The following is a 27,844-nucleotide window of genomic DNA, read 5'->3' as shown; positions in this document are numbered from 1 at the left end:
ACAACAGACTTAAAGATATGATTGCATACTGCATGAGAATGAAAATTCTCCAGAAATCTTTAACAGAAAAAGAGCAAAGATTTAGATATATAAGCACAGCAATAAAGCTGTGCTTAACCTATCATCTCCTGAATGACTGAGGAGAAGTGGATTTTCTCCATTCCTAGGACTATCTAGTGTGAATTTAACTTTATACTCTTCCTCGTGATGGACTGACTTTTCCCTTAAAATTAATCTACAAACCATTAAAGCATATAATAGTAAAAAGGGATACATAACACTGTTTTTGACCATCCATTCTTGATTGGCAGGCCCAGTAGAATGTGTAAAGAAATAATCACCAAAAAATCAAAATAAATGGTAGCATCAGCTCTGACTTACCAGATGGTCCATACAGCTCAACTCTGTAACTAAATTTCCCTGTTACTATGGTTGGTGGGTCCCACATTACTGAGAAAGACTTTGCTGTAATGTTGCTCTTGGCAAAATTCTGTGGTGGGTCTTCTGGAACTTAAACAATATTGGAAAAAGTCTTTGAACATAAAATACTTTATATTAGGATGTCCAAGAACCCCATATCAGACAATTAATTTTAAACAATAGACATGAAATATTCTGAAGGGAAGAAATAGAAGCATATCATTAAAATTACTTAATTTATGGTTTAATTAATTCTCAGGGAAGGTATCAAGAATGTTGATAGTATGAAAATAATCTCTAAGAGACAAAAGTGAAAAATAAACTGGAAATTAGTCCTGAAATGATTAGAAGAGAAAGAGACCAAAATTTCATTAACCCTAGACAAATCAGCAAACTAAGGCTGTTGGAACACTATCAAAGCAATTCAACTGAACATTTCTAGAAGGGAATAAAATTTCTTTTCATCTGAACAGTGCTATCTATTTTGTATGTATTAATATTTGAAGTAACATCAAACCATTTCAAGGAAAAGAATGATGCACCTAGCAAAGAAAAAGCCAGAATAACATTCCTCTGGAATGCCTTTTTTGTATAGCTCTATTAACAGTGTTCTCACTACCTAAGCCATTATAAAAAGTGCTGCTCATGGACCATTGCTTCCAATTCCAGCTTCCCAGTGCATTGCAGGTAATCAAAAATCAACTTCATCTGGTGCTTAAAGATTTCTTCAGCACTCAACTACTTTCTGCAATAGGTGCAGATTGGCACATAAGTACAGGAGTTTTCTTTATTATTGCTTGTTTCTCAACAAAGGCAAAGAAGCTTAAAGTGCATCTTTGTGTACACAACACACATACTTTTACAATATTATGCCTGACAGCTATGACCCTGAGTCTTTATTTTCAATTCTTCTACTATTATTCTATTATTTGCAGTACTTAAATTTTCCTCAGTTTTTCATAAATTTTGATCTATCCTGGGCATATTTTTGGTATCTTTAACTCTTAAAAACAAGTGAACTTTCATGCACTGTGCATTATTAGATATATAAATATATATACATTTTCAATTGATTCCATCAGGTAAAATTAAGTAATCCTGAAAACACAAAAGCATGAAACAGATAAAGACAGATTAGGAGAGAAGTATCTTGCAGCAGAAAATCAAACCTGTATTTTGAAGTTTTTCACATAAATCTGAAAATGTTATTTCCATTTTAAAGCCATATGTATTTAATATACCTGATTCTGGTGTCCGGACAATTGCACTGTCAATGTAGCCTGCTTCAGTGGTAACTGCAGAGACTTCAAAAAGATAGGTGGTGTATGGCCTGAGGTTAGTTACAACAAAGCTAATTGGTTCACTCCAAACAGAGCTCATTTGACTTGCTGCCTCTGTACTTGGAGTCACTGTAGTCTGTGAAAGAATTGTGGATTTCCCAAAAGTAGTTGAAGGGGTTGTAGTACTCCACAAAAAAGATTCACTCTTATCCTATAAGTAGATAAGAAACATAATAAGGTGCATCTATAACCAATAATTGTAAATAAATGAAGATAAAATAGGCAGACCATCTTTGAAAAAAATTATCCTAAATTGGTTCTCCTTTTTGTACTTCAGATTTAGGCAGACTGTGATAGTGCATCCTGTAAGTGACAGTGTTACCGTTTCCTGCCTTATTCAAGAAGATCTCAAATCTAACTGAACAGCAGCATCTCTCTAGGATTCATTTAATTATTTCCAGTTTCCTTTTTCAGTATTCACTCTCTCTCTTGAAAAAAGTTCCCTAGCATTACATGTATGTTGTATGTGTATATGTGCATACACATGCATAACATACATATATCCACACATCAAGGATAAAACCAGACAGGGGTTTCTTAATCCATCGTGTCAGAAGATAACTGAAAAATTGTAAGGCATTGTGGTGACCAATGCTTATGGTTCAGTAGGTGGCAGCCTACCTTCTCAGTGCTGAATAATACCAGCCTGGTGTCAGGAACCTTTGCAATGTCTAAGATGAACTGGCAAATAAAAACTGTCACCAAATTTATTATGATTTATGTCATTTAAAACTGCACTTTTCATTAAAGCACTAAGTATAAGATATTAGAAAAAAAAGGTCAAAGGAAAAAAAGTTTGGTTACTTGACGTTTTGACATTTCAGTAATTGCAAAACTGTGCTCAAAGTAAGAAGGAAAAAGAAAAAAATTCTAGAAGAGAGAATTTTCTTCAAGAAATTCCAAAAGGATACAATGGTTACAGGTTTGAATTTAACAATGAGAACAATTCAGACCGCAACCATATTTTTGAAAATTGCTCTGCTAATCATGTTCAGTTTTTATTTTGATATAAGAAGTGTTTTAAAATATTGAAATGTGCTACACAGAATAAAGCATATTTCTAAAATACAAAAAACATTATCAAAGTACATAAAGAATAAGACATTTACAATAAGAATTTTTATATTTCATTATTTTCTGTTAAAAGGATGCCAAACAACTTTTCATAACATTTTTACTTTGATTAATCTGAACTTTTCAAGCAAAAGTATTCAATTTAAACTACTTTGAACAGAAAGGTTTTTCTTCATCCATTTTATCCTGTCTTGGACAAAGTCTGTAAGGTTTTTGAATCTTTCTGAAAAGCAAGCCTCCACATTTTTATGTCTTAAATTTTGAATGTACAACTCTATTCTGTGGGTTGAGTCTATTTCTAATTTAAAAGGTTTATAGCACTTACATTACATTCTGGTAACCTCCCAGACAGAAGGTCCTCTACTTTAACCAAGACATCTTTCACTACAATTCCACTTCTTGCATGTTTCACACTAATCTTGAAACTAGTTATCTTTCCATTTGGTTGCCGAGGGAGAAACCAGATCAGATTTACAGCTGAAGAATTTAAGGCTTCAACTGTGAGATTCACTACTTTACCTGGAGCTTGAAAACAAAACAAACAAAAGCAGTGAGATAAACCTTTCTTCTCAGTACTGAAAAATAGCAAATTCTTCTCTTTTTTCTTAAATGCCATCTCTAGCTTCCAAATTCTGAAACAAACATATAAAAAACATTCACATACACATGTAAAGTAACTGATATACAATCAGCTGGTTTTAAATCTGGTTTAAGTGGGAAATATAATTTCAGTCTCATAATATATATAGTAATATGTTTGGTCAACTTAAAAATATTTTCTTAGAAGCAAGTCATCTACTGTTCCAGAAGTAGGAAAAAATTGCCCTTTTTTTCTGGTTAAGAGCATCTTATAACACTGGGTGTTTTATTTCACTTTACCTGTGTCATCTTTTCTGCTGCACATAGCTTAAGTAACTTGATTCAATTGGAATATTAGCTATTACTGCATAAATGCTGCTCTTTGTATCAATCACAATTTCTGTGGCCTTTTGTCAGAAGATCAGTATTAAACACAGCACAAAGGATTGAGATGCAGCATCTAAATCAGATTTTACATGCTATTTTACATGCTGAACTCTACTGTGAATTAGAGCCCTGTGGCCCTGTCTTAGTGCTGCCTACACGTGGCAGAGTCAGCAGCTGGTTCTGCAATAGCTGCCTTAGTACTAAGGAGAAAAGGCTTTTCACACTCTTTTAAAACAAAAACATTCCACATTTACAGACCTTCCACAGGTGAATTGAGACAGCTCCTCCAAGCCTCATATTTAGTGCTTTCAGTCCTGCTAAATCTCTTCCAGATCGTTTACCTCTTTTCCCTTCCTCCCAAACCACAACCTTTATATTTAAATAATTTTATCTTCTGGCTAACTTTTTAACTTTAAATTTCCCATCTTTATGTTCATTAAGATGTTTGGCTTTCCTTAGCCATCAAGGCAAGAATTAGAACAAAAACCAGTTGAGAATGTAAAAGTATAAATGTTATACTGATGACACAAAATTTCCCTATAATTTGAAGAAACCTTCCAATTACACTTATAGTAAGGCATTTTAGGTTTAATAAAAATGAAGAAAGAAATACTTCCAAAAATAAAAATCTTATGTTCTCATATGGAGAAATGCCAGTGCTGTCCTCTGTCAAACATGAGTAAATAATAAAGCCCATAGAAATAAGGTTTTTACCAACAATAATGCACAAATAGTGAAGAATAATGATCTCACATAGATCCATGTAGCAAGTTTACTACTCCTCCTTATATTGTGTTCATGAATTATTGCATAATTTATGCAGAGTGATGATTTCTGCCATTAATTAAGATATCTCACTCTGCAGTTTGCACAGAAACTGAAAGCAGCCTAAACACAGATGGGCAGTCACTGCCTTGGCACAAGTTCTGTATTCCATTGAGACTGGCTCACAAGTGTATGAGCTCGTCAGCCAAGGCACAACTGCTCCCGGAGAATGAGCGTGATCACAAACACCAGATTAGTAAAGATTGTGCAAACTCAGATTATATGCTTTAATCTTCAAAACCAACAAAACCAAATTTTTATTTCAGATTTTTTTTTACCTTCAGAATTAATACATAAAATTTAATAAAATACATGCTGTGCTGAAGTTCATAGAACCCGTCTCTAAACAAATACAGATTGACTTAGCAGACAATGGCAGAGATGATCCCACAACAGTCTGTCTCCTAGAACTGTTGCAGGCAACAGCAGATAGATCTGCTTGACAGGTAGCTCTGCTCTGCTATGACCTTGCTTTCTGGAAGCTGCCTACCTAGAAACTGGCATAGGAAAACTCCAACAGACTTTGTGTACAACACCCCTATGGGCACACCCTAAATGCTGTTAGCAAATAGAACAAAATTAACCTTTGTCACTGAGTGATAGAATAAGAATAAGGATTTTGTTCTAAATGCATTGGAATTTGTTCAAGTATGAAATTTATCATGGAAATTTATTTGAACAAATTAGAGCAAATTTAATCAATATAATTAACAGCTTTATTAAATTTACCACTTTCTGCAGTCTGGAAAAGGAAAGGATCACTAAACACTCCAATACCAGCACTGTTCTCAGCAGCAACCTACAGGAAAAAAAAAAAGAAAGTATCCACATTAGAAAATCTACAGTATACACAGTTTCAGGGAATATGAAAATCCTAAGGATACACAGAGATACAACTTTTAGGTTTTAAACTATAAATATACAGATACACATGCCCTTTATAGTTGTGTTGCATAATTTATGCTCAATGTTTAAATGTAAGAAAATAAAAGGGAAAAAGTATGTAGCAGCATATGAAATTGAGAAAACCACATGTGAATATCCACACATAAAAAGAGGATCCCTATTTTATGCCAAAACCAACAGCAAGAACATTAGTAACACTCCTTTTTCTTATCACAATACACAACCCAGATTCTGCATTCCTATTTTACTTACTCTAACTTAAAAGGGTAAAAAGGAGAATAAGTTGCCTTTTATTTCTCTGTCTCCTGTAGGCTAGCGAGGGCAGGTGAACCCTCCTCAAAGCAGAAACCAAGGAAAGCATGACTTTTTGCAGAAAGGCAATAGGTCAGGGGGAGTGTTGATGCACTTTATGATGGAAATGCTTCAGTGCTCACAAGCAGGGATGAGTCTTCCCACAGAAGAGAAATATAGCAAGACCTCAGTAAAATTTATTGAGATGAACAAAACAATAATGCCATTTGCTCTGCAATATGGGGTTTGGTGACAATTCAGCTTGGTGATGGACCATGGCATCCAGTACTGACAAAGAAAGAGGAAGAAAGTCTAACTTCTTTTTTTGAAAAGAAGTAAAAGGGACAACAAAAGGTAAACATGAGTAAAATTCCAACAGTAATGATAGAGGTGTGGGAAAAAGAAGCAAAGTGAAAAGCTCTCCAGCAAGGTTGTAGCTGGCAATTTAAGGTGACAAGGTTGTGGCCCTTGGGCTTAGGGAGCTGACAGTGCAGACTGGGGAAGGCAGGGTGAGAAGGGGTAGGTGTGCAAAAACTAAGTGTGGGTCACTGTGGAAGTGATCCAGCACACAGTGAGTAGCAAAGGACAAAAGAAAACCAAAGGCCTCAGGCCAGAAAGGGAAACTTGCTCTAATCACTTCTTGGCACTAAGCAGTGCACTTTTCAAATACTGTAAAGATTTAACAAAAAGACAAAGCTACAACGGACAAGCATAGTAAAGGAATACAAGGTAGCATCAAAGACTTAATCTACAAAGACAAGAAGAACCTGTGTTACTGGCTAGCTCCTTCCTAAGCCATACAAACACATGCACAAACCTCTCATGACCACGGCCAACCCTACCTACTTATGCTTCACAGGGACAATGACTTGAAACATCCTTAGGCATTGATAAATTCTACGGCTATATTGCAATAGCTGAGGGAATTGACAGGAGATCTTCAGGGGGTTGAAATTCTGACAATATGTAAATTAAACCATGTAAATCATAATCTATGTCTTCACCCAAACATTGTTTTTATTACCTCATCTCAAGATAGGTATGGTAGAAAGAGGTCTGAAACAAAACTAATATTAAGACAGACATGGAAATTCCTATCTCATATGTGCCACTTCAAGGCAACAGAATGGAATTAAGCAAATCAACACATACCTGCATTTAATTCTTGGTATTGAAAAGAGGAACATCTACAAGGTTCTTATGAAAGAGCAAAACAAGCAAAGGATTGCTTGGCAGATACTGCTGAGAGAGTGGTAATTAATTTCTGACCACCTGAAGTCATCTATTGTTGAAGAATTCAGAGATGGATCAGGAGTGCCTAATCTCAGTGCAAACAACTTCCATGTATGGAAGACATGCTTTTTTGGACTGGCTGAGATGATTTAGTAATCTACATGTAATATGCAAAGCACACCAGTAATTTGAAAGATTAAATTATGTTTTACCAAATAATGCCATATGTTAATATGAATATCAGTAGAAGAAGGTACATTTCAGTTCAAGTTTGACTGGGACATTTTTAAATAGATTTTAGAAACACTATTCAAATAAACTCAAACAAATATCTGGCTAATATATTTTGTTATATGGCAACAGTAAATAATGTGGTCCCTCAGAAAACTCTATAGAAAGCTACTATAAACTCATACAATTTACAATAAATCAGAATTCAAAATACTAAGAGGTATTTGTAAAAATTTTACCATAATTTCATAAGTTGTTCCAGGGTTAAGACTGGTGAGAAGAACTTCCAAACTATCTGGCTTTGTTGTGACCTGTGTATAAGCTGTTTGCATCCATGGGCAGACTTCTTTATATTTAACAATATAGGACAGAATTCTCCCATTTGGATAGAGTGGTGTGTTCCACGACAGCAGAATCCCAGCAGAACCCACTCTTTCACCTGCAAGGAACACAGGTGGACCAGGATCTAAAACAAAAAAAAAAAAAAAAACCATGAAAAAAAATTATATATATGCACACACACTCACACATACACACACACAAGCACACACATCTAAAACAATTTTTAATTAAGATTCATGAGAGTGGAGACTCATTCACAGATTCTACAGAGAAATTAAATCATCTGCCAGCATAACCTCATACAACTAATGAAAACTGATGCACTTCTGAATAAAAATCTTTTTTTTCTTGCTAGAGTCCTGTTAGAAATTGTTATGTTAATTTTGGAACACCAGAAACATTCTTCTGTAAGAATGTAAAAAATGTATTGGTCAAAACTGCTGTTAAAAAAATAGAGTTTAATGCCAATTTGACATCTGATATATTCTAGCACTCAATTAAAGTGTATGCTCTTAAAATGCACATCTGCTTTGGCTACATTTTGTTGGAAATAGCTCTGAACATTTATTTATGTACCACTGTAGGTATACATCAGTCTGGATATTATTGCATGACACAATAGCCAATTTTTCAAAAACTTCTAAATTCTTAAGCTCTCATAGAACACTTCTGATTCAGTGAATTTTTAAATAGTAAAAGAAGATGAAAAATTTTAATGACTGTTCAAAACTGATTATAATTTCTTGGACATTACTGTGTGCATAATAAATGTAAGAAAGCTAAGTTTAAAGAATGAAAATTTCATCAGTCATTTTTAACTCACTTGTCACATTTGTTGTCACAGTTCTACTTGCAGGTGAACTATAGACTGAAGAAGAAACTGCAGAAACTGTAACATTGTATGTTGTTCCAGGAATAGTATTGGAAAAATCAGCCTGAAATAGGACATTGTTTTATTTAAGCCTTTTATGAAGAATCACAAAAATGAAGCCCTCTCCCCTCAAAAAAAAAAAAAAAAAAGAGCAAAACCAAAACCAAATCAAAGCAAAAAACAAACAAACAAACAAAAAAAACCCCAAAAAAACCCGAACAGAAAATAACCCTACAAAACAAAGCACAAAAAAACCACAGACAATTTTGAGCAATTTATAACTAAAAATAGTTTTTTACATCTACAAATAGTTTTTTACATCTGTTAGCTGCAGTATTTTGTTTTCAACTACCCTTCATAAAATGTGTACAACATTCAGTATTGAAGAACAATAAAATTGACTATTAATTTTATCCCAGAGTCTCCTAACAATGGATCTATATAGGTTTTTCTGTATTATCATTATCAAAGTAAATATGAAGCATTATAAAACACCATTTTGAAAGAATGAACAAAAAAGCAACTTGAAAAATAAGTTTTTGACCCTTAAACTAACCCATTTTTTTCAGTAAACATAATTATTAACTTTTTTAATCAAGAAATTATATAAAATACCTGTATCTTTGCAGTTCCAATGAAAAACAAAAGCAAAACATCCAGAACAACCATTACTTCTGTTTATATTTTATGTTCCAGACAGCAGAATTAAAAAGTGCTCCTATATCTTTTTGATGGCTTAGCAGTGAAATGTTGCCTGCATTAATGATTTAAGCAGAGATCTTCCTGGCAAGTACACAATTAATGAGTCTGTACTGCTCAGTAGCTCTGCCCTTCCCTTGTTAAACTATTAATGAATCCTTGGATGACGGTCTCTGTCCTTCTAGTAGATTTTAAAAAAACAATAGGTTCACTACCTGTTGTTAGGTAGCAAACTGTGGATGCTGAAATTCACTCCCATCCCACCAATTTTTCATTAATACTTTCATATTCATATGTGCATTAAACAACGAAGGAGGAAAGCTTGAATTCCTCATCAGCACTGACATAAGGAAAAGCTGGCTCTGCAAGTCCTGTAATAAAAGCACTTACTTGATACTCCCTAACTCCAAGATCTAGGATAACAACAGAAGCATGATCAGGAACAAGAGCCACATGAAATCTGTCTACAAGCCCATACGGTAGTCTCCAATACAGTGAAAAATAATATGATGAAACATTGAAGAATTTAAGACCTTCTGGCTTTGCAGGTTCTGAAAGAGAATTGTGGAATAAAAGACATTAACTTAGATAACTCCATTTAAAATATATTAGTAGAAAAGCTGAATAGAAAAGCATCGAATAAGAGTTTACTTGCTATACAAAGGATTAGTCTGGATATGGCAGCATGTGATCCTACAGTTGCTACACTACCTCTGGGATTTCATTTATGGCCTCCCAACTATGCTGGGATGCCTGTTCACAGAGGGCAAGCTCAAGTGTCTCTGCACAGTGCTCAGTTAACAACAAAATCTCTGCACAGTCCTGGGGTTTCTGCTGTCCTCAACCTTATATATAGCACTACTGCTGATATAGCTACTGCTAAAATTGAAATTCAAGATATAGCTAGAGTTTGTTCTGCTGCTAGCCACAGGGTTGGTAACATTTTTTTACATTTCATGTATTTGGAATGCCAGTAATTCCAGGAAGTCTAGTTAAGACCCCAAAATCTGGGTAGTCTACTCCTTTTAGTAAAACCAAATTTCCACCTGCTTATGCCACAACATCCCATTTTCTTCTGCTTTTAAATACACCTTTAATATAGTGTATTTAAATTTGAAATATCATTCACTTTAAGCCTAATAATGATTCAGATTTTAAATTCTTCAGGAGGTCATTAAAATCTTATCTACATATATAATTTTTTCACCTGTACAATCTCTGGCCATGTTCATATGTTTTCTTTTTACTTTGGAACTCATGTACAACTATCAGCTTTCCCCATGCTCATCTCCCAGAGTAAGCCCAGTCAGTGATGCTCTTTGCCTTATTTCAGATTCACCCTGGACTCAGTCCTCTGTCTGCCTTTTTAACATGGTTCTTCTGAATTCAGATCAAATCTTCTAGTAGTTTATACATTAGTATCATACTGTGCAGTCTGAGTGATATATAACTTCAACTCTGAAAGATTTCCATTCCTCTCTTACTTGCTGTGAATCTGCTAAGATTATATATCTTTGATGAAATCTTTACACAGACTATGCAAAGTTGCATAATTGTATCACATTACTCCAGTTCTGCCATCAAATAAGCTGAAATATTAATATATCCAAATACTAACTTTAGATTTTATATTCCATCTTTATTTGTCTTATATGTATATTTTTAACTCATGTTTTTATTTTAACACTAACAGAAAAAAAATAATATATTAATAATATGTGTGGATTTGTGCAAGTTTAACTGAGAGCATAAGTTCTTCTTCTTAGTATAATCTAATAAGTTTTGAGTCCTACTGCTGTCATTGGTCCTATTATTTGCATGGATCTCATCTTCCATTAAAGCTGGATTTTATGCTTATATAGGTCTTTTTTGTACAGACACACATAAATTTCTGAGTGTAGTTTACAATCTAAAGCCTTAATTCTACAAACATTTCTAAACCTGTTTAACTTCATTCACTGTAAGAAAAAAACTTATTGAAATAATTGTAAGGTAAAATTCAGCTTGTGTGTATCTCTGCAGGATAAGATCCAAAATACTAAAAACAGTCAAAAAAAATGCAGCACAGCTAAAGACATGTTTCTGACAGGTTGAATAAGTAATATGTGCCCACAACAACAGCAAACTATTACACCTAAGACTTCTTGAAATTTGGAGTGAGGTGCACACTGATGAACATGCACTGTTAGGGACAGCTCCCATTCACTGGCTGAGGAAGCAGGAAACCATACAGACCTGTTACAAATTCAAGGAAAGCAGAAGCTCCTTCAATATTTCCTTTTAGTCTTTTCAGTGTGAAATTGTAAATGCCCCCAGCCATCAGGTCTGTACCACTGAAGTCAGTTGCTGTTCCTGGAATTCTGAACTTTTTTGTGAAGGTGTTGTTTGATAAAGATGCTTTATAAGAAGTGAAGTTAGTCTTGGTTGGATTCCACATTACAGTTGCAGAGGAAGTATTTACCATTTTTAATGTCAGACCACATATCCCAGCAGGTTCTATGGTAAAAATTATTGAGATTAATGAAGAAAATATTAATCCCTAGTACTTAAAACATAAGAAAATAACAGCTTTTAAAAATAAATGGTTTTTACCTAAATTAATGTTTTGAGACTTCAAAACACCCTGAAATATGGATACAAATTTTAGAACTCTTCTTGTGGATATACAGAAAAGAGTGTCCATATGTTGCACAGGGTAAATAAAGCCTGGGGATGTACCTCTGGTGTGCATTATGAAATTTATGGAAGAAAATTTCAATTTTATCAGGTCTTCTCTAAGACCATATTGCTCACTGGTACATAGGATGAGAATGGAACACTCTGTAAGCAGAAGTACAGATTTTAGTCACTCTAAAGTTTTCTAATACATTATATACCACATAATTTTAGAAAACTGTTCATCTGTTCACTTAGTGACACAGTAAATAGTATAGTCTCAGTGATTGTGCCTTTTTTCTTTTTATATAGTATTTTTTATTATATGAAGATTTCTAAAATCAGATAATTCACTAATAACACCTCCATTAATTTGTGCAGCACAGCTTCTTGGGAAAGAAAAATGTTTCCATTCCCCTTAAAAAGTAAATCTCCCACATAATTAGTTTATCTTGCTTGAAGCTTTATGCAAAATACTAATTAACCTATGCCTATTACTCAGCATGAAAAAAAATCCTAAGGGTTTACCATTAACATCATACTTTCCATAATCTAGTTATACTCAAGATCCATCCACAATTCTCATGTAAATATTTACCTGAGGAATAAAATCATCTTTAAGAACATAATAATGAATATTCTGCTGCACCTTTCATTCACAAGAATCTGCACAACTTGTTCTGGTGGTTTTTTTGTCAGAGATTTGCTTATCTTTTAATAACTAAGTGCATTGGAAAATACATGTTTCTCAGAGACAGAAACTGAGTGCAAGATACTGGTTTCTGGACTTTTTTAAGCTTTCTGAAGCACAATTCCTCTCTTACTGTCTTAAACATTCTGTGTCTTTACACAGGAGCAATACTCTAATCTATGAGACACAGAAAAAATAGTAAACAAAATGCAAGGTAATTATGAAAGTATAGGAAGATCTATTCTGTCAAGATCATACTTTGTTAGAGCTGGAAGCTTTTTTCAAAGAGCTATTCTCAGCCATGTCTATACCACTCAACCTCAATCCAGCGAGTTATGTACAAGGCTCCTATTTAAACAACTATCACAAGAAGAAGCACAACTTTCCTCCCAAAGCTGAATTTCATTTTGAGCTCTGTGACCTTTTTGAGTTACTTACAAACAATGATTTAAATGTCTCTGAACATCTACCAGTTTTCAAAGTGACAATTTATAAGGTATTTCCTTACTTGTGATGACTTTTTTCTTCACAGCCACAGAGGAATCCAAGCCTTTAATTGTCCTTAACTGAAAAATGTATTCTGTCCCAGGAGTCAGATTTTTCACTACAACTCTTCTGTCATAAATAGTTCTAGTAAGCAGCTTTTCATTATTCATCAGAGAGTATGAAAGCTATCAAAGGAAAAGAATTCCTTGTATTAGACTATTTAAGTTCATAAAAGTAATGCTCAGAGCTGGCAACTACCTGTAATTATAAAAATATTTAGAATACTTTCCACATTTTAATAAAAAATAATCAAGCAGCTTTATATTATGTTCCACCAGTGTAGAACTCCAGCATTCCTTAATAGCCCAGTAGTGAAAGCAATGACTTTTATATTTAAAAGTAGATGAAATAAGAAATGTGAAGTTGAGGCTTACAGGGTTTTGCTCTTGGAGGAAGGATAATAAAGTGTACTCTGACTCTTCAGTCTCACAACTATACTGATAAACTGTCAATTAAGTAACTCTATACCTTTCTGGCAAAAAAAACCCTCAAAACAAAACAAAAAAAATAGCAAAACAAAATAACAAAATCCCAAACAACTCCTAAAACCATTCAACCAAAAAATCCACCCATGCCATGTTCAGAGATGAGATTCTGAAAAGCCTCCCAAGGAATCAGTCACTCAACTCTGTTGCTACACCTTGCAAATTCATCTGCTAAGAGCCACTGCAGAGAATAAAAGGGCTGGAGATATCAAGGCATTGAAGTCTGGGGACTGAACTCCTAGAGGCTGAGGACTCCTTCTGACATTCCGGACAATTCTAAGGTGACAAAAAAAATTCCTGCAGCAGTTCTTTCTGTGGACGTGGAAGAGTGTCCCTGCAGACTGGTTCCTATCTACACTAGTGAGAGGCAAGATGCAGACCATGCCTGCCCTGCAGAGGAGGGCACTGGACCTCCAACAAACACCACATATTTCTCAGGGAAGACTCTTCATACTGAGACCAAGTAGGGTTGCAACTGCCTGCATAGAGAGTCCTGTCCTGCAACTAGTCATTTCCTCCAGCAGAAAGGGGATGTTGTTCACATGGCAGTGACCTGAAAGCACTGGGGTTAGCTGCTATTCATATGGGGAGGAATGATCCATTTCCCCTCTATTTTACCAGCACAGTGCCTGTTTGTATAAAAAAAATCTTGGAAACTGTCATCATCTTATTAGAATTACAGCACTGCAAGATGCTAGAAGCAAAGCTATAGATTAAAGATTTACATCTAGTATAAAGAAGTTAGGAAAGTACCTTTTGTGCACTCTTCGCTTTACAAACTACAATATATTGCATAGAAAGTTGGTGAGCAGGGATGATTAATTTTAAATGATTAGTAAAGCGATCCCTTTTATGCAGGTGCACCTTACCAAGCAACCAGTCTACGAAAGCCTTTCTCATTAAAGATTTAAGATAAGCTCATTTATACAGACAAAGCACTGTCTAATGTGGCTGCTTGCTCTATGAGCTGCTGGACAATAATACCGTGACATAAAGATCAATATTACACATGACAATTATTTTCCACAGAGCGGCAAAAATAGCATTATCACATTCAAAAGTGGATCTAAACTGGTTCAAAACATGAACAAGATAACTAAATTCAATTTTAAAATTCATAAATATGCTCCAGGCTGCACCAGCAAATAGTGTGAGAAGTTGACTGGCTGCTCTTATCCCTTGAGTTCAGTGCAGCTTTACAGTAATGAAGAGAGAAGAAATGTTAAGGAACTATCCTAAGGATACTTAGATTTCAGGTTTAGGTTAGGAAAAATTGGAGCCATAGGAGAGCAGAGGGAAAAGAATTGGGCACTGCAATATTAGGGTAAAAATAATGCAGACCATCAAAATATGCTTTTTGCAAAACATGCTTTGACTCGTGGTAGTGCTATATACCAAATAATATCCCATTTAAGTAAGTTAACTGTGAAGGATTATACCTAGAAATCTATATTGATTCAAGTGATATATTAAAACACCAATATACTAACTTTTGTTGACCACATGTCGATACAGTGGCTACAATATGCTAAGGGTAATACAAGACAGACTGCAAAAGGCAGGATACAAAAAAGAGACTGGCTGCATGTCATTGCAAAGTGTGATCCATGCTATTTAGATGCATGCTATTGTGGATCATTTTTGACAGAGAGCTAGAATAAGGAATGATGAGAAATTGAAAAAAATGAAGTTTATAAAATCATGAACAGTATAGTGAACAGAGAAGTACTAATTTTTTTAAACAGGGCATAACAAAATTATGAAGTATAAATAACAAAATAAAAATCAGGAATAGTTCCTGTTTTTCTTTATGTATATCCAATTGCACTCAGGAAATCCTTAAACTACTTATTGCCCAAGGCTGGAAGGATATGGCAGATATCCAAGGTTTGCAGTTTTGTCTAATAAATTGTTATATTTTTTTTAAACCCCAGAATTTTTCTTTAACTTTCTAAACAAAACGTTTACATTCGTGTGTAAGAAAGAAATTTTTTATTTTTCACTTCACTTAAATTATTTTGCATGACAAATTTGAAAAGCTAAGAAAAAAATATGTTGCAGTTACATTCAACCCTTGACCTGTGATCTTTTTTATTTCACATTAGTTGAAAAATTAGTTTTTGAGAGCTATTAAAAGTATAATTTTTTAAATTTGTATGTAATATAAGTACATATTTAGCTGACGTTTTTGAATAGCAGCATTTCCTTCCAATACGTACATGGGATATAAAAATAAATATTTATTACTGGTTTTGCATCACCCACAGAATGACAGTTTCATTCAGAAATTACAAAAACAAAAAAAATTTTCATTGGTTTCTTCCCATTCTCATCTTACCTGAAGCATATCAAATCCTCCTCTTGGTAGTTTCCAAGAAATATAGACTGCATTTTCTTCTTGTCCAAACACTTGTAAATCTGATGGTGAATCAGGATCTGCAGATGTAAAATTTAGATTTAAAATAATCTATATTTATTTTAAGGAAATTGACATCTACAGAATACATAGGTTTAATTCATTATTTAATAGTTTGGTCTAGAAAGAGATTTTATTTTGTACTTAAAAAGAATTTCAAATAAATTAAAATCATCTCTAATATTGGAAACAGAATCAGAAATAAAGTCAAACTTTGTACATTTTTATGGAATTTTTTTATCATCCTAACACTACTGCTGATTCAGTTAGTGGCAAAATCCCACTTAATGCAGAGGAAACTGTGTTTAAAAAGCTTTTATATACTTAGTTATTTTCAAAGTTGTTTAGATTGAAATGAAAAACTTAAAAGCATTCATTCAGTCATTGTTAAGATCCATGGATATAATAAGGAATAGCTTTTCTTAAAAAAAAAAAACTTAAAATATAAAAACCTTAATTATCTGAAACTATGAAAAGTCATTAATAAACTGAACCTACAGGTGCTAATGTTGAGGACAGTAGGGCGACTTCTTTTTAATCCATTTGTTGTCACAATATTGATTAAGAAATCCGTGCCTGGCAGAAGATGCTCAAATTTGTGCATTCTACAAAGATCAAAATAAGAGATTATGTCCTTTGGGGCTCTAAAAGAATATGTATGTTCATATGTTAATTCTTTATAATTTTATGGATATTATTTGCATATTATGTGTGTATACATGTCTATATATTGGGAGTCAAAAAATATTTTAGTACTATAAAACCTTAAATAGAGTGCATTATAGTATGATTCACAGCAAGTTCCAGTGCTAGAAAGTTTTAAAGTATTTAATTAAATATCCAGAGTGGCACAGAGATTCTACTGGTGCTCACCCCAATTAAGGATTTTATGTGCTCTTCTTTGTATAAACACATCATATGAGAATTGGAATTTGATTTAAAAATGCAGTTCTTAAAATACAAGAACATAGTTTATTACAAGAGTAATGTTTATCAACTGAGCCATCAAATACATATAACATATAAATAATAACGCAGGGTACTTATTTTAAATATCCAGGGAAACAGCTGCTTTGAGTTCATGTCAGTTATTTTTAAAATGTAATCATCATACCTCACACCAGGAGGGAACATTTTCTTCTCATTGAAGACCTTACTGTTTATTGAAAGAACATATCCATCAAGTGTACTTTGGGCTGGGGGCCAGGTAAGAGTTATTGATTCAGCGTCTCTGCTGTAGTTCAGATATTTGACTGCACTTGGTGCTGTGTGACAATAAAACAAAATGCATTGATTCAAAAATCCATCTTAAACACGTTTCTTTATGACAGGCCTCTCATCATCAGAATGCAATAAAAACTCCACATAAATGATGTCACGTTTTTCAAGGACATACAGACTACTACCACTGCAGAAACATGTACAGTGACTTTTGTTATCCAGGAAATCCAGAACCAAGATGTTTGTTGCTCTGTAATGCTGCTTAGCACAGTTCTGACATCACTGATGTGGAGTTCCTCAGAAATGGACAATTTTTAAAGAAAAGGTCAGTGTAAGAGGTAACACACTGTGCAGACACTTAAGTCCCAACTAGCACTGTGTCTTTTATTCAAAAGTGGCCAAAAGGATATGTCTGCAGAAAAAGCAAGAATTTCATAGAGTAATAATTCCTTTCAGTAGTCCCCCAGACTGCAGTTTGCAGCCCAATGATTTCATGAACCAAAGGTCCTATATAGTAAATCTCAGCAGATTTTTCTTTTATGAATGTCTTTGGTCTCCACTTGAACCTATGATCGCAATCATCAGACAAAATACCTTGTGGCAAGGAGTTCTGTAGTTTATCTACAAATTTCATAAACAACCATATCCTTTTGCTTTTTTTCTACTTTCTGTTTTCTAATTTCAAAAATGTTCTCAAAAAGGAAATGTCAGAGAACCATGATTTACTTGCTCCACAATTGCCTCCCCACACTTTGCTTTCTCTCTAAATTTACATTGTTCCTGTACCAGTTTTAACTCAGTGGTTCCTTAAATGCAAAATATTACATATCTTTGATCACATATGCTGAACATTTTCAATCACATCTACTATGCTTGATTTTTTCACATTAGTGTCCTTTTAGAGGAAACTATAGTATGCCAGATCTAATAGCCTGAGAGGCCATGTCAACCAGCTAGAAGTACCAGAATAGAGGAGAACTACATTACTGACAAACAAATGTCCCAACCCAAAGTAAAACTAAATGTAGTAAAGCCCAAATTTACTTGTGATTTTCTCTAATATTGATAGCCAGACACTATGAAAGTATCAGTTACTGGACTGTAGAGCTGCTTGAATCAACATGAAGTTAGCATTGGTATCTCATTCTACACAGGAGCTATATTGAGATTCTTAATGGTCTCTTGCAGTCAGAGAATAAGAAAAATAGTAAAAGAGAATAAGGAGAAAATTACAAAGATAGCTGAATTACTCTTATTTGTTTGAGACAAAAATGAAATTTAAGAAGAAATCAAGAGATATGGATGGAGAAAAAAAAACCACTGAATTTGACAACCTTGTGGTCTTACCTGTGTCTATTTCTTTTGTCACAAAAACACTGTCTCTGAAACCTTCCTTCTCTGTTCGAATTGCAAAACTGTACAGCTTACCAGGACTGAGGTTGGAAAATGTTGCTGCTTCTTGCTTGACCTTCTGGACCTAGAAAACCAAATACAGTTTTCACACAACAGCTTACAAAATTTACTTATTTTATATAAACTGCACATCCAACTATTTTAATGGGAAATAAAGCCTTTCATTCACCCTCTGACTACTTAATAGAAGACTGAAAAATAGCTGCAGTGTATATGCATGGTTTGTGCTCCACAGAGCATACCTTGAAAGCACTTGCACAATTAGTACAGGTAACCTCGTACTGCTCAAAATCTCCATCAGCACGGTCCCAAGAGACCTGGATGGAAGTGTCAGTGACGTCACCCTCTCGTACATTCAGGGGAGCTGCCAGACCTACAGATGAACATAAAACATCTCTCTGTTCAATCCCAGGCATTGCTCAATATAACACTTTTCTTATCTCCTGGGGAGACATAAAAGTGAAGATAATCAGTAACAGACTAACAGAGGGCAAAATCTGGTCTCAGACATGCAGACACCCAGCAATTCCAAAATAGAGAAAGAAAAAGTAATAGAGAAAAAAAAAAAAAAGATATAGTAATGCCACTATTTAAGGAAAATTGCTTGTGTTCTTATCTTAAAATTACTTGAGGTAGAAATTACATTTCTCCCTGAGAACAGAGCTGTCACTCCTAGGTGGGGAAGCTATCTAGGATGATGTTAATCCCTCCAATAGCACTACCATAGTGGTCAGAATGCACCTAAATTTTGTCAAAAGGCTCAGAAAAACTAGGTAGGTCAGGCTAGACAAATACAATTTATCCCTTACTAGTATAGTCTTGTTAGGTACAATTCAGATCACATTACAGGAGAATTCCACTCTTCTCTACATCTCTTTCATCCCCATCACAGCCAATTCTGTCTGAAGTATAACAAAATTTTCACTTTTTCTAAGGAAAATCTGTATACATGTGTGGTGTCAGGATTTTTACTTCTTCCAAATTTTTGAGGCCCCAGAAGAGTCAGAATAAGAGGAGGTTTCATAAGGCACTTTCCCACTAAATTTAGGAAATGCTGGCAGAAGACTGATTGAACCCCAAGTTTTTATTAAAACTGTATTTTAAGAAATATCAGCTTTCAAGGTTTTGTGTATTTGGGGATGATATTTTCTGTTTTGCCCTCATCCTCCTCTTCTTTCTTCCTTACTTCTTTAGATCCTATCTTAACTTTTACACTATTTCTATTCGGAAAGAAACAGGGCCGGAAAAGAATTTCAAAGGAAAATTAAAAAAATGGGAAAAGAAAAACTTATGGAAGTATGAACACAATAAAAAATAGGAAAGTAAAACCACAGATTTTCAGCAGGTATTTTTAAACATTTTTTATGTTTCTATTATAATTGTGTTTCTAAAAGCCTTGCTAGAAGGTGTCCTGTCCACCTACTATTCTTTTAATGTCCTTGTGAATGAATTTATCACCTTGGAGAACTTGAAAACTTTTATTATTTGCTTAAAGATGCACCAGGAGGAACAAACATAATAATTTCAAAGCAGAGAAGTAACCCCATTGATACTCATTTGCTTGTTTAAAATAAGTGGTCAAAATGTGTCTCGTCTCCCACAAGGACAATAATTTAATACAGCCTAAGTCCCTGAAATGCTTGCTAGACATTTTATACACAATATAAAAAGTACAAATTAGCAAGTTTAGAAATTATAAGGAATTATTATAGTCTTATTTAAAAAACAGCTAGTCATAGTATAACTGCAGAGTGCTTACATAAATATATCGAGATGATTTTTGAATAGCATGTCTTTTCTATTCCACTGAAATTAAAAAAATCTTCAAGAGGTTCAAAAATCAAGATGTTATATTGTGCAATTGTACAAGTACTTAAAATACTCACATGTTTTTACACCATTTATATGATAAGAGGAGCTCAACATTTTTCCACTTTTTGTGGAGACGCAGAAATCATATTCTCTTCCTGCAGTAAGGTTTCCAATTGTAATTTTACCATCACTTTTTATAATGAATGTTGCATTAGGTCCTTCTTTACTTGTAATATATATGCCATCAAATACTCCCATATCGGGCATGCGAACAAATAGTACCACAGCATTGCTATAGAGCTCATACGGAACTACAATTTGAACAGGCTTGGGCTCTAGAAGTAAAAAAAATGGCCACATGTTAAACCAGCTGAAAATAAATTAATCAAAACCACATAATGCACCTGAAGCTACTACCTTGAGAAATACTCTCGCCAAGTGCAAATTAACAGCTACCATAGCACATCATTGCTCAGAAACAATAAACAGCCTGATCTTTTAACTATTTATTACTGGAATTTCCTTCTCAACCACAACTGCACCAAGAAGGTAAGCAGGACAAGTGGAAAACTATACAGAAATGTAGATGTGGATAGGGAGATAATCATGGAGAATGAGATGCATTTGATGGATACAACATTGATGTGTTTAGATTTCTTCCCTTACAGTTGGCTCTGACAGCAGTGAAATATCCCATATAGAATTTTGTCATCTGTGTTGTGAATGAGGTATTAAATAAAATTCTATATTAAAAATTCTTGAAAAGAATTAGACTGTTACCCTCCAAAATACTGTAATCATTTAGAAATAAATAACAATGCAGCATTTCATGAATCTATAACCTGACAGCTGCAGCCTTCATATATTAAATGTATAAGTGAATCCTGCCCACTCCTTTCATATATGCAAAAAATTATACTACACCAAAAGCATTTCAACAGTTTGGTAAAGTAAGACCCCTCAGTGAACCCTTCCCCACTGATGGGGAAGATGCTTTGACAAACAGTGCAAAGCTTTCATATTCAGCTATTGTTACTTCTAATTCTTTCATAGACGTCTCTCACTAATGGTAGGGCAATTTTTTCTCACAGTTCTCAGAACAACTAGCATATCTCCAAAAATCAATAATCTGTTTCAACCATTCCAATATTTTCCTATTTCAATGCAAATCAATGATTCACTGAGCTTCTTTTGCCAGTGAGAACAGGATTTCCAGCTGTGGTCCCCATCACAGCTAGTACCAATACATTTTCTAAAGCTGCACTGTTTTGCAAAAATTGTTAACTTTGCTGTTAAAGTTAAGAGTGGATCTCTACATTTCATATTTAAGATTTGATCCTTGGCTATTTAGGAAATTGACTTGATCTACAAAATGTATTAGGTGATAGCAACAATAGTGAGAATAACATATGCATTATAGTCTAGTTTCCGCCATAAATAGTGTCTTACTTAAAGTGCATTGAATGCTCTTCAGCTCACTCATACTTCCATTTTTTACACTTGCCACTGCTATTTCATAAGCCATTCCAGGAGTTAGGTCATCAACCTTTAATTCTTCTTTATTAGTTAATAAAAACTTTTTTGTTTCACTGATGCCTGCATTAGGTTTCACTTGAATGTAGGATTCCTGACACTCTTGTGGCAGCTTCCAGTGAAGGATTACACTCTCTTCTTCTACATCCTCTGGGTGAATATAAACAGCTGTAGGTGGACTGACAGCTTAAACAAAGAAAAAGATGTCAGTATAAAAACCATACTTTATCACTTTATAATCACTTTCCAATAATGTCTCTTGTTGGTTTTTTTTTGTTTTTTTTTTCCTTATAAAATGTCACGATTTTAAACCTACTGTTTTGTTTAAGTATTTATTAAAATAATTTGCAGGTAACTACCTGTTAAAGGCAGATTGTAATTTTGTGTTTTCTCATAACAGATAAGGACTCATTTTGCAAGCATATTCCATTCCACTGAATATATATGGAGTAAAGAGATGACACAGTGTGCCCTAAAGAATTTGAGAAATTGTGGTAATCTTTTAACTTTGCTAAAAAAATAAGTATTCAAACTATAAATCAGAATTTATCAAGGAGAATATCACTTCTTTAGTTCATACTAATATGCTCTAAGTAGGCAAAAGAATAAATAAATAAAGGGATTGGTACTTTCACAATTTTATAAGGTTCTGAAGAATATCCCATCAACCACAATCTGACATGGCTTTAAAAATACCTTTATGACTTCTATTTTCAATTTAGATTCTGTCTAGTGAAATAAAACAACTAGAAAATAGATACATCACCTGTTGTGATTAATATAGGCTTCTCATGGCAGCTTAGAGTTCCTTTCTCTGCTGCATTCTGTAAATATAACTGATACTGATGATAAGGTTTTCTATTTTGTATGATGATTGAAGTCTTGCTTTTTTCAACTAGTAACTGTTCCCAGATGTTGGTTTCAGTATCCAATATGTTGACCAGGGAATAATGAAAAGCAGCACTGTATGAATGCTGTGGATACTTCCATTGTAAATGTATTTCTGTAGATGAAACATATGTAGCCTCTAACTTCTGGGAGTGCAATGGTCCTGTTGAATAAGATTAGGAACAGAAATACAGTAATAGTTTCTCATTCCTTTTATTGATAGTGGTGGGGTGTTTTATTGAGCCTGTTGGTTTGTTTGTTTGTTTGTTTAAAATAGAGCTTGAAAATTTAACAATGTACACTTACATGCAGGCTAAATATTATTAGAGCAAATCTAACAAAGCAACAGTGACAGTAAATATTGATAAACAGAGAATACAGGAAACAGAGCAATTAAAGGGCAAATATAAAATATACATGGTTATCTGGTTATTACTGCTGTTTACTTTTGCAACTTACTTGTTTCTATCTTCAGAATTGGACTTAAGCTAATCTGTGCTCCTTCTGGGTTCCTTGCTGCTAATAAGAAACTATAGCAAAGGCCTGGAGATAGCTGCCCAATTTTTGTTTGAGTTGTATTCACAGGCAAGTTCAGATTATATGGTTTCCACTGATCAAAATAATACTTAAGTATAAGTGCAAAGCCTGACTTAAGCCACATGTCCATACTGCTCCACACCAATACAGCTTCAGTTGTCTTGACATCATGCACATCAAACATGAAGTTTTCTGGTATCAGAGGTACTGAAAAAGAGCATCATAAATGAAAAAAAATTTAAATAATTTAAAGTCTTTTATTTTTATATTTGTATTTTTAAATATAAACTTAATCAGGGCAAGGCTTTTAAGAATAAATGTAAAAGATTGAATAAATATAGTTACATTCATGTTCACAAATATATGGTAGCTGCACATAGCAGAAAAATCCTGTGAAGAAATAGTCTGGACCAGTGGGATCTCTCTGAAGGGCATAGCAGTCAGTTTGATTTTCTGGTATCATTGACAGAGATGAGATACCATCTTTTAGAAGATAAGGAGATCCATCTGTCCACAAGAGCTGACCTTCTTCCTAGATTGAAATAAATGAAATTGAAACCCAGATATTTTTAGATGATATTTATAAATTATTAAGGTTTCCCTCATTGCAAGCATTATCTTAAATATCCAAAAATTATGTACTTCATTTATACAAGTTGATTATATACATCTATTTTTAATAAAGGTTCCAATTTAAAGTTCCATTCCTTCTATCACAAAAGATTACAAGATACTAATATAACATAGCATAATATAAAATAAGCCACATGAGTATGTTTTATCTTTACAAACAAGATTTAAAAAATCATTATTAATCTAATACTTAATAATTTTGTATGCATAATTTTCTAAAAAGGGTATTCTCTTAAAAAATCAGTCAGTCAAAAATACTCATAAATTGAGTCTGAAAACAAAAATATTTAGCTTAAAAAAACATGGCTAGGTTCACAATCAGATGAAGAAATGCCATCTATCCTTGCCCCTTCTCCTATTTGCTGGTTTCTCAGGTGTTAGGACACTCACTCACACCTCACTCCACTTTCTAACCTTTGAGGTACTTTCTGTTCTTCCAGCAGAGTTCTACAAACACTAGGGTGGTACAACATGACATTTTGGAGGAAAGATGCTTGCAGAATCTTCTTACAGTATCACAAGGCAGAGCCCTCCAGTGGGACATGGGCTTCAATCTGCACTACACTAACACATTCTAAAATCTATAGGGGATTAATGGAAAACCCAGAACATTTAGGCACAGCACTGGGGCACTCTCCAGAGGTAAAAGAGCATGAGCGCTCTCAGACATAGCAAGTTTGTGGTCCTATAGGCTAAGTGAGTTCTTTAGGTACTACAATGGAGAAAAGTTGAGGTACCACCATCATTTTAAGACTTCTGTTATTTATTCTTTTATTAAAGCTGCTCAGAACAGGGGAGAGGAGGAAAAAAGCTTTTGTTTTCATTTCCCTGAGAAAATGATAAATCACATTTGTTGAAAATAAGCCTATTTTTTCAATTAATTTGTTGTGTTGAAAAAATGAAATAAGATATTGTGATATTTTCACTTCCCAAGATAGTAAAGAACAACTTCAGTGGCACGAAATACTTGAACTTGTCTTTCAGGAAGTCTTGTACATGTCATCTGCCATTTCAAAAATGCTACACAGATCAATGGTGTGGTTTTTTTTTTTTTTTTTTGGGGGGGGGGTTTGTTTGGGTTTGTTTTGTTTTGTTTGTTTGTTTGTTTGGGGTTTGTTGTTTTTTTTTTTTTTAATGTACTGGTCATCCTAGACACTAGAGTTAATGACAATCACAGGAAACCACGAACTTCTGCAGCAAGGCCTGCAAGAAAAAGCAAAGTAAACAGTCTTTGGCTACCTTTTGCACTTCCTAACTGAAGAACTGCACCGTGTGTCAGGACAGACATGGGGGTGTCACCAAAGCACTCCGTTCATTCATGAACTAACCTACACCTCCAAGCTCTCTGTTGAATTCCACAGAATGATCACCCTCATCAGAGGGGGTTTGAATTCAGACATAGATCAAAGTAGTGTTAAAGAAGGAGAAACTGTGAGAATACAAATGCTACAGAACTAATTTTGCACACAGTGCTGCTAATTTTTATCTGTGTCACAGTGCTTGGCAGTTTTCCTAAGGCTGCTGAAATCTTCTGAGTAGGTTATAGCCCCAGGTTCTTTTCAGCAAGTATTTCAAGTTCTGGGGTTCCTGGAGTAAAACAGAAACTTTGAAATTTCGTTTTGAAAACAGAGATTTAACTTCAAATACAAACGAGAAAGGAAAAAATAATTGAATCTACAATTCAAATCTCAAATTTTAAAGAAATCCTGCAACTTGTACTGTATGCCCCATGACATTTGAATTCCTGAGGTAAGTGCATTTGGTGCAAGTACAATCCAGAGTTCTCACAGGATGAGAACAGATTACAACAATGAAGTTTCAAATTGAACCATGTTCAGACAGCACTTGAACACCCTAATTAGGTGCAATTATTTATGAAAGGAGCTCTTGTAATACAAGGACCTTATTATTTTATCTTGTTATTCTTAAAACATGGTTGTCATCTAGTTCGTTTAATTGACTGACTCCCACAAACATAAAAATGCATGTCATGATTAACCAGTTGACTAACAATCAAATTCCAAATTGGCAATCCCCTCTTTTCTGTGTAATCAGAGCTTAAAAAAACCAACTTTCTAGGACTCTTTCCAACTTGAAAAATTATAATGCTTCTGACAGCCTCTTACAAATACTACCTTATTTCTAAAATACTCAGGTGGTTACAAGGAATATCACTATGGTGTAAAACTTACAGCAATTTGAAAAGTGACTATGGAATCATATTAACAAAACATTATTACATGTAAAGTGCATCTATTCCTGGTGCTTTAGTAATCAGGATGGTTACAGTGCTTCTCTAACTGAGACAGATTTGTTTGTGTTTCTCAGGCTGCATGCTATCCCATTCTGACTTCTTTGTGTAGCCCCATTATTTAACAGTCTGCAAAAAGGAATTTTTCTATCTCTATGACATATGATGTGACACTTACCACTCCTGCTCTTACACATAAAGTTTGCTTTTTTTTTTCTATTTTCACAGTAAAATAATTTAAAAATAATTTTACAAAAACAACATTAAAATTAATTTTCAGGTTGCAGATTTTTAAAAACAAAAACCACTTGTTTTATTCCAGTTTTCTACACTTAGCACAAAGTAAGTTTTCACTAAACCAAATCACAGAAGCCTGGGTCCCTCATTTCTGGCACTGTGCCTCCATCTTTCCAAGAGCTTTCCCAACACTTTCATTTACGTCTGTGCTTCTTCCCCAGCCACATACACCACACCACACTGAATCATTTTGGAACAGCAGCTGTGGCATTAAGAACTTTCATATCCCAAATACAAGGAAGAGGAAATATTTTACAAGAACACCTTGCTCCATCTATACTGGACAGACCTCACTAAGCTCACCACTCAACATTTCGGAACTGAGAAAGTCAACGCCAGACTTCGATATCCATTGTAATAAGTGTGTAGACTGAGATTTAAAATCGGGTAATGCAGCACCACCTACAGGCAAAATAATATCGCTGGCAAATACACAAATACACACACACACACACACACACACACACAAAAATAATAATAATAATAATAATAATAATAATAATAATAATAATAATAATAATAATAATAATAATAATAATAATGTTGTTAAGTATATGCTATGGGTTTTTTCCCGCCAGCTATGGCCTTCTAAATATTTTCAGTATTTCTAAATAGGAAGAAACAATGATTCTTTGTCTAATTATTAATAAGTATATGAATAAATAACCAATATACTGTTTAGTAATTTTTATTCCAAAGGATTGGCTCCTCTGTTTCAAAATTCTCCTGCTTCCATATCTGTAACAGCAAAGATGATAAAATATACTGACCTTTAGGTCATTAAGACCTGTCCATAACATGATTATTCGACTAATTTTCTGGAGATATGACAACACAAACCCGTGTTCTTCTTCACTCCCTATGTCAAGAAGATGTGCCCCTTGTGAAGAGGTTTCACAGGTTTGTTGTGCCACCTTCCATGGCTTGCTCTCCTTACCCATTTGGTAGCAGCTGCTCTGGAATGCCACCCACCCTTTGGTACAGGTGCCTATAGTGGAACAAGGACAAGATCATAAAGATACACTCTATTACTCATGGAAGTGGTGGTCACTTCTTAAAATTACACCAATATTTTGAGGACAATAATCTTTAATTAAGTCATTATTTCAACCCCCATAAAAACATTCAGTGATTATAAACCAACGTTCCTTCAAAGCCCTGTTTGTTTTAAAAAATAAGATTGACTGAATTAAAAGCTACAATTGCAACCCAGTGAAGAAAAAAATAGAAGAGATCCATTAATCTTTATCACACTCTAGAAAATAAAT

The 27,844-nt window shown here is 34.1% G+C and overlaps 1 protein-coding gene across 1 annotated transcript in view; it reads right to left on the bottom strand.

Annotated features, from left to right (window-relative positions):
- PTPRQ (protein tyrosine phosphatase receptor type Q) overlaps positions 1-27,844 on the bottom strand; it is a 128,904-nt gene that overhangs the window by 91,665 nt on the left and 9,395 nt on the right. Inside the window, exons 5-24 of the mRNA XM_085569150.1 lie at positions 27,347-27,564; positions 23,741-23,927; positions 23,318-23,602; positions 22,737-23,021; positions 21,887-22,156; positions 20,512-20,772; positions 18,868-18,998; positions 18,560-18,689; positions 17,106-17,256; positions 16,490-16,596; positions 15,914-16,011; positions 13,053-13,215; positions 11,434-11,694; positions 9,589-9,749; positions 8,452-8,563; positions 7,526-7,752; positions 5,355-5,424; positions 3,160-3,359; positions 1,662-1,911; positions 382-510 (exon numbers count right to left, since the gene is read on the bottom strand). Coding sequence (XP_085425276.1) covers positions 382-510; positions 1,662-1,911; positions 3,160-3,359; positions 5,355-5,424; positions 7,526-7,752; positions 8,452-8,563; positions 9,589-9,749; positions 11,434-11,694; positions 13,053-13,215; positions 15,914-16,011; positions 16,490-16,596; positions 17,106-17,256; positions 18,560-18,689; positions 18,868-18,998; positions 20,512-20,772; positions 21,887-22,156; positions 22,737-23,021; positions 23,318-23,602; positions 23,741-23,927; positions 27,347-27,564 — 3,696 coding nt within the window. The remainder of the gene's footprint in view (positions 1-381; positions 511-1,661; positions 1,912-3,159; positions 3,360-5,354; positions 5,425-7,525; positions 7,753-8,451; positions 8,564-9,588; positions 9,750-11,433; positions 11,695-13,052; positions 13,216-15,913; positions 16,012-16,489; positions 16,597-17,105; positions 17,257-18,559; positions 18,690-18,867; positions 18,999-20,511; positions 20,773-21,886; positions 22,157-22,736; positions 23,022-23,317; positions 23,603-23,740; positions 23,928-27,346; positions 27,565-27,844) is intronic.

The sequence above is a fragment of the Lonchura striata genome, chromosome 1A (assembly GCF_050655825.1).
Source record: "Lonchura striata isolate lonStrDom1 chromosome 1A, ASM5065582v1, whole genome shotgun sequence".
NCBI classification, from domain to species: Eukaryota; Metazoa; Chordata; class Aves; order Passeriformes; family Estrildidae; genus Lonchura; species Lonchura striata.
The sequence above is the reverse complement of the archived record's forward strand: the minus strand, read 5'-3'. Positions and strand labels throughout refer to the sequence as shown.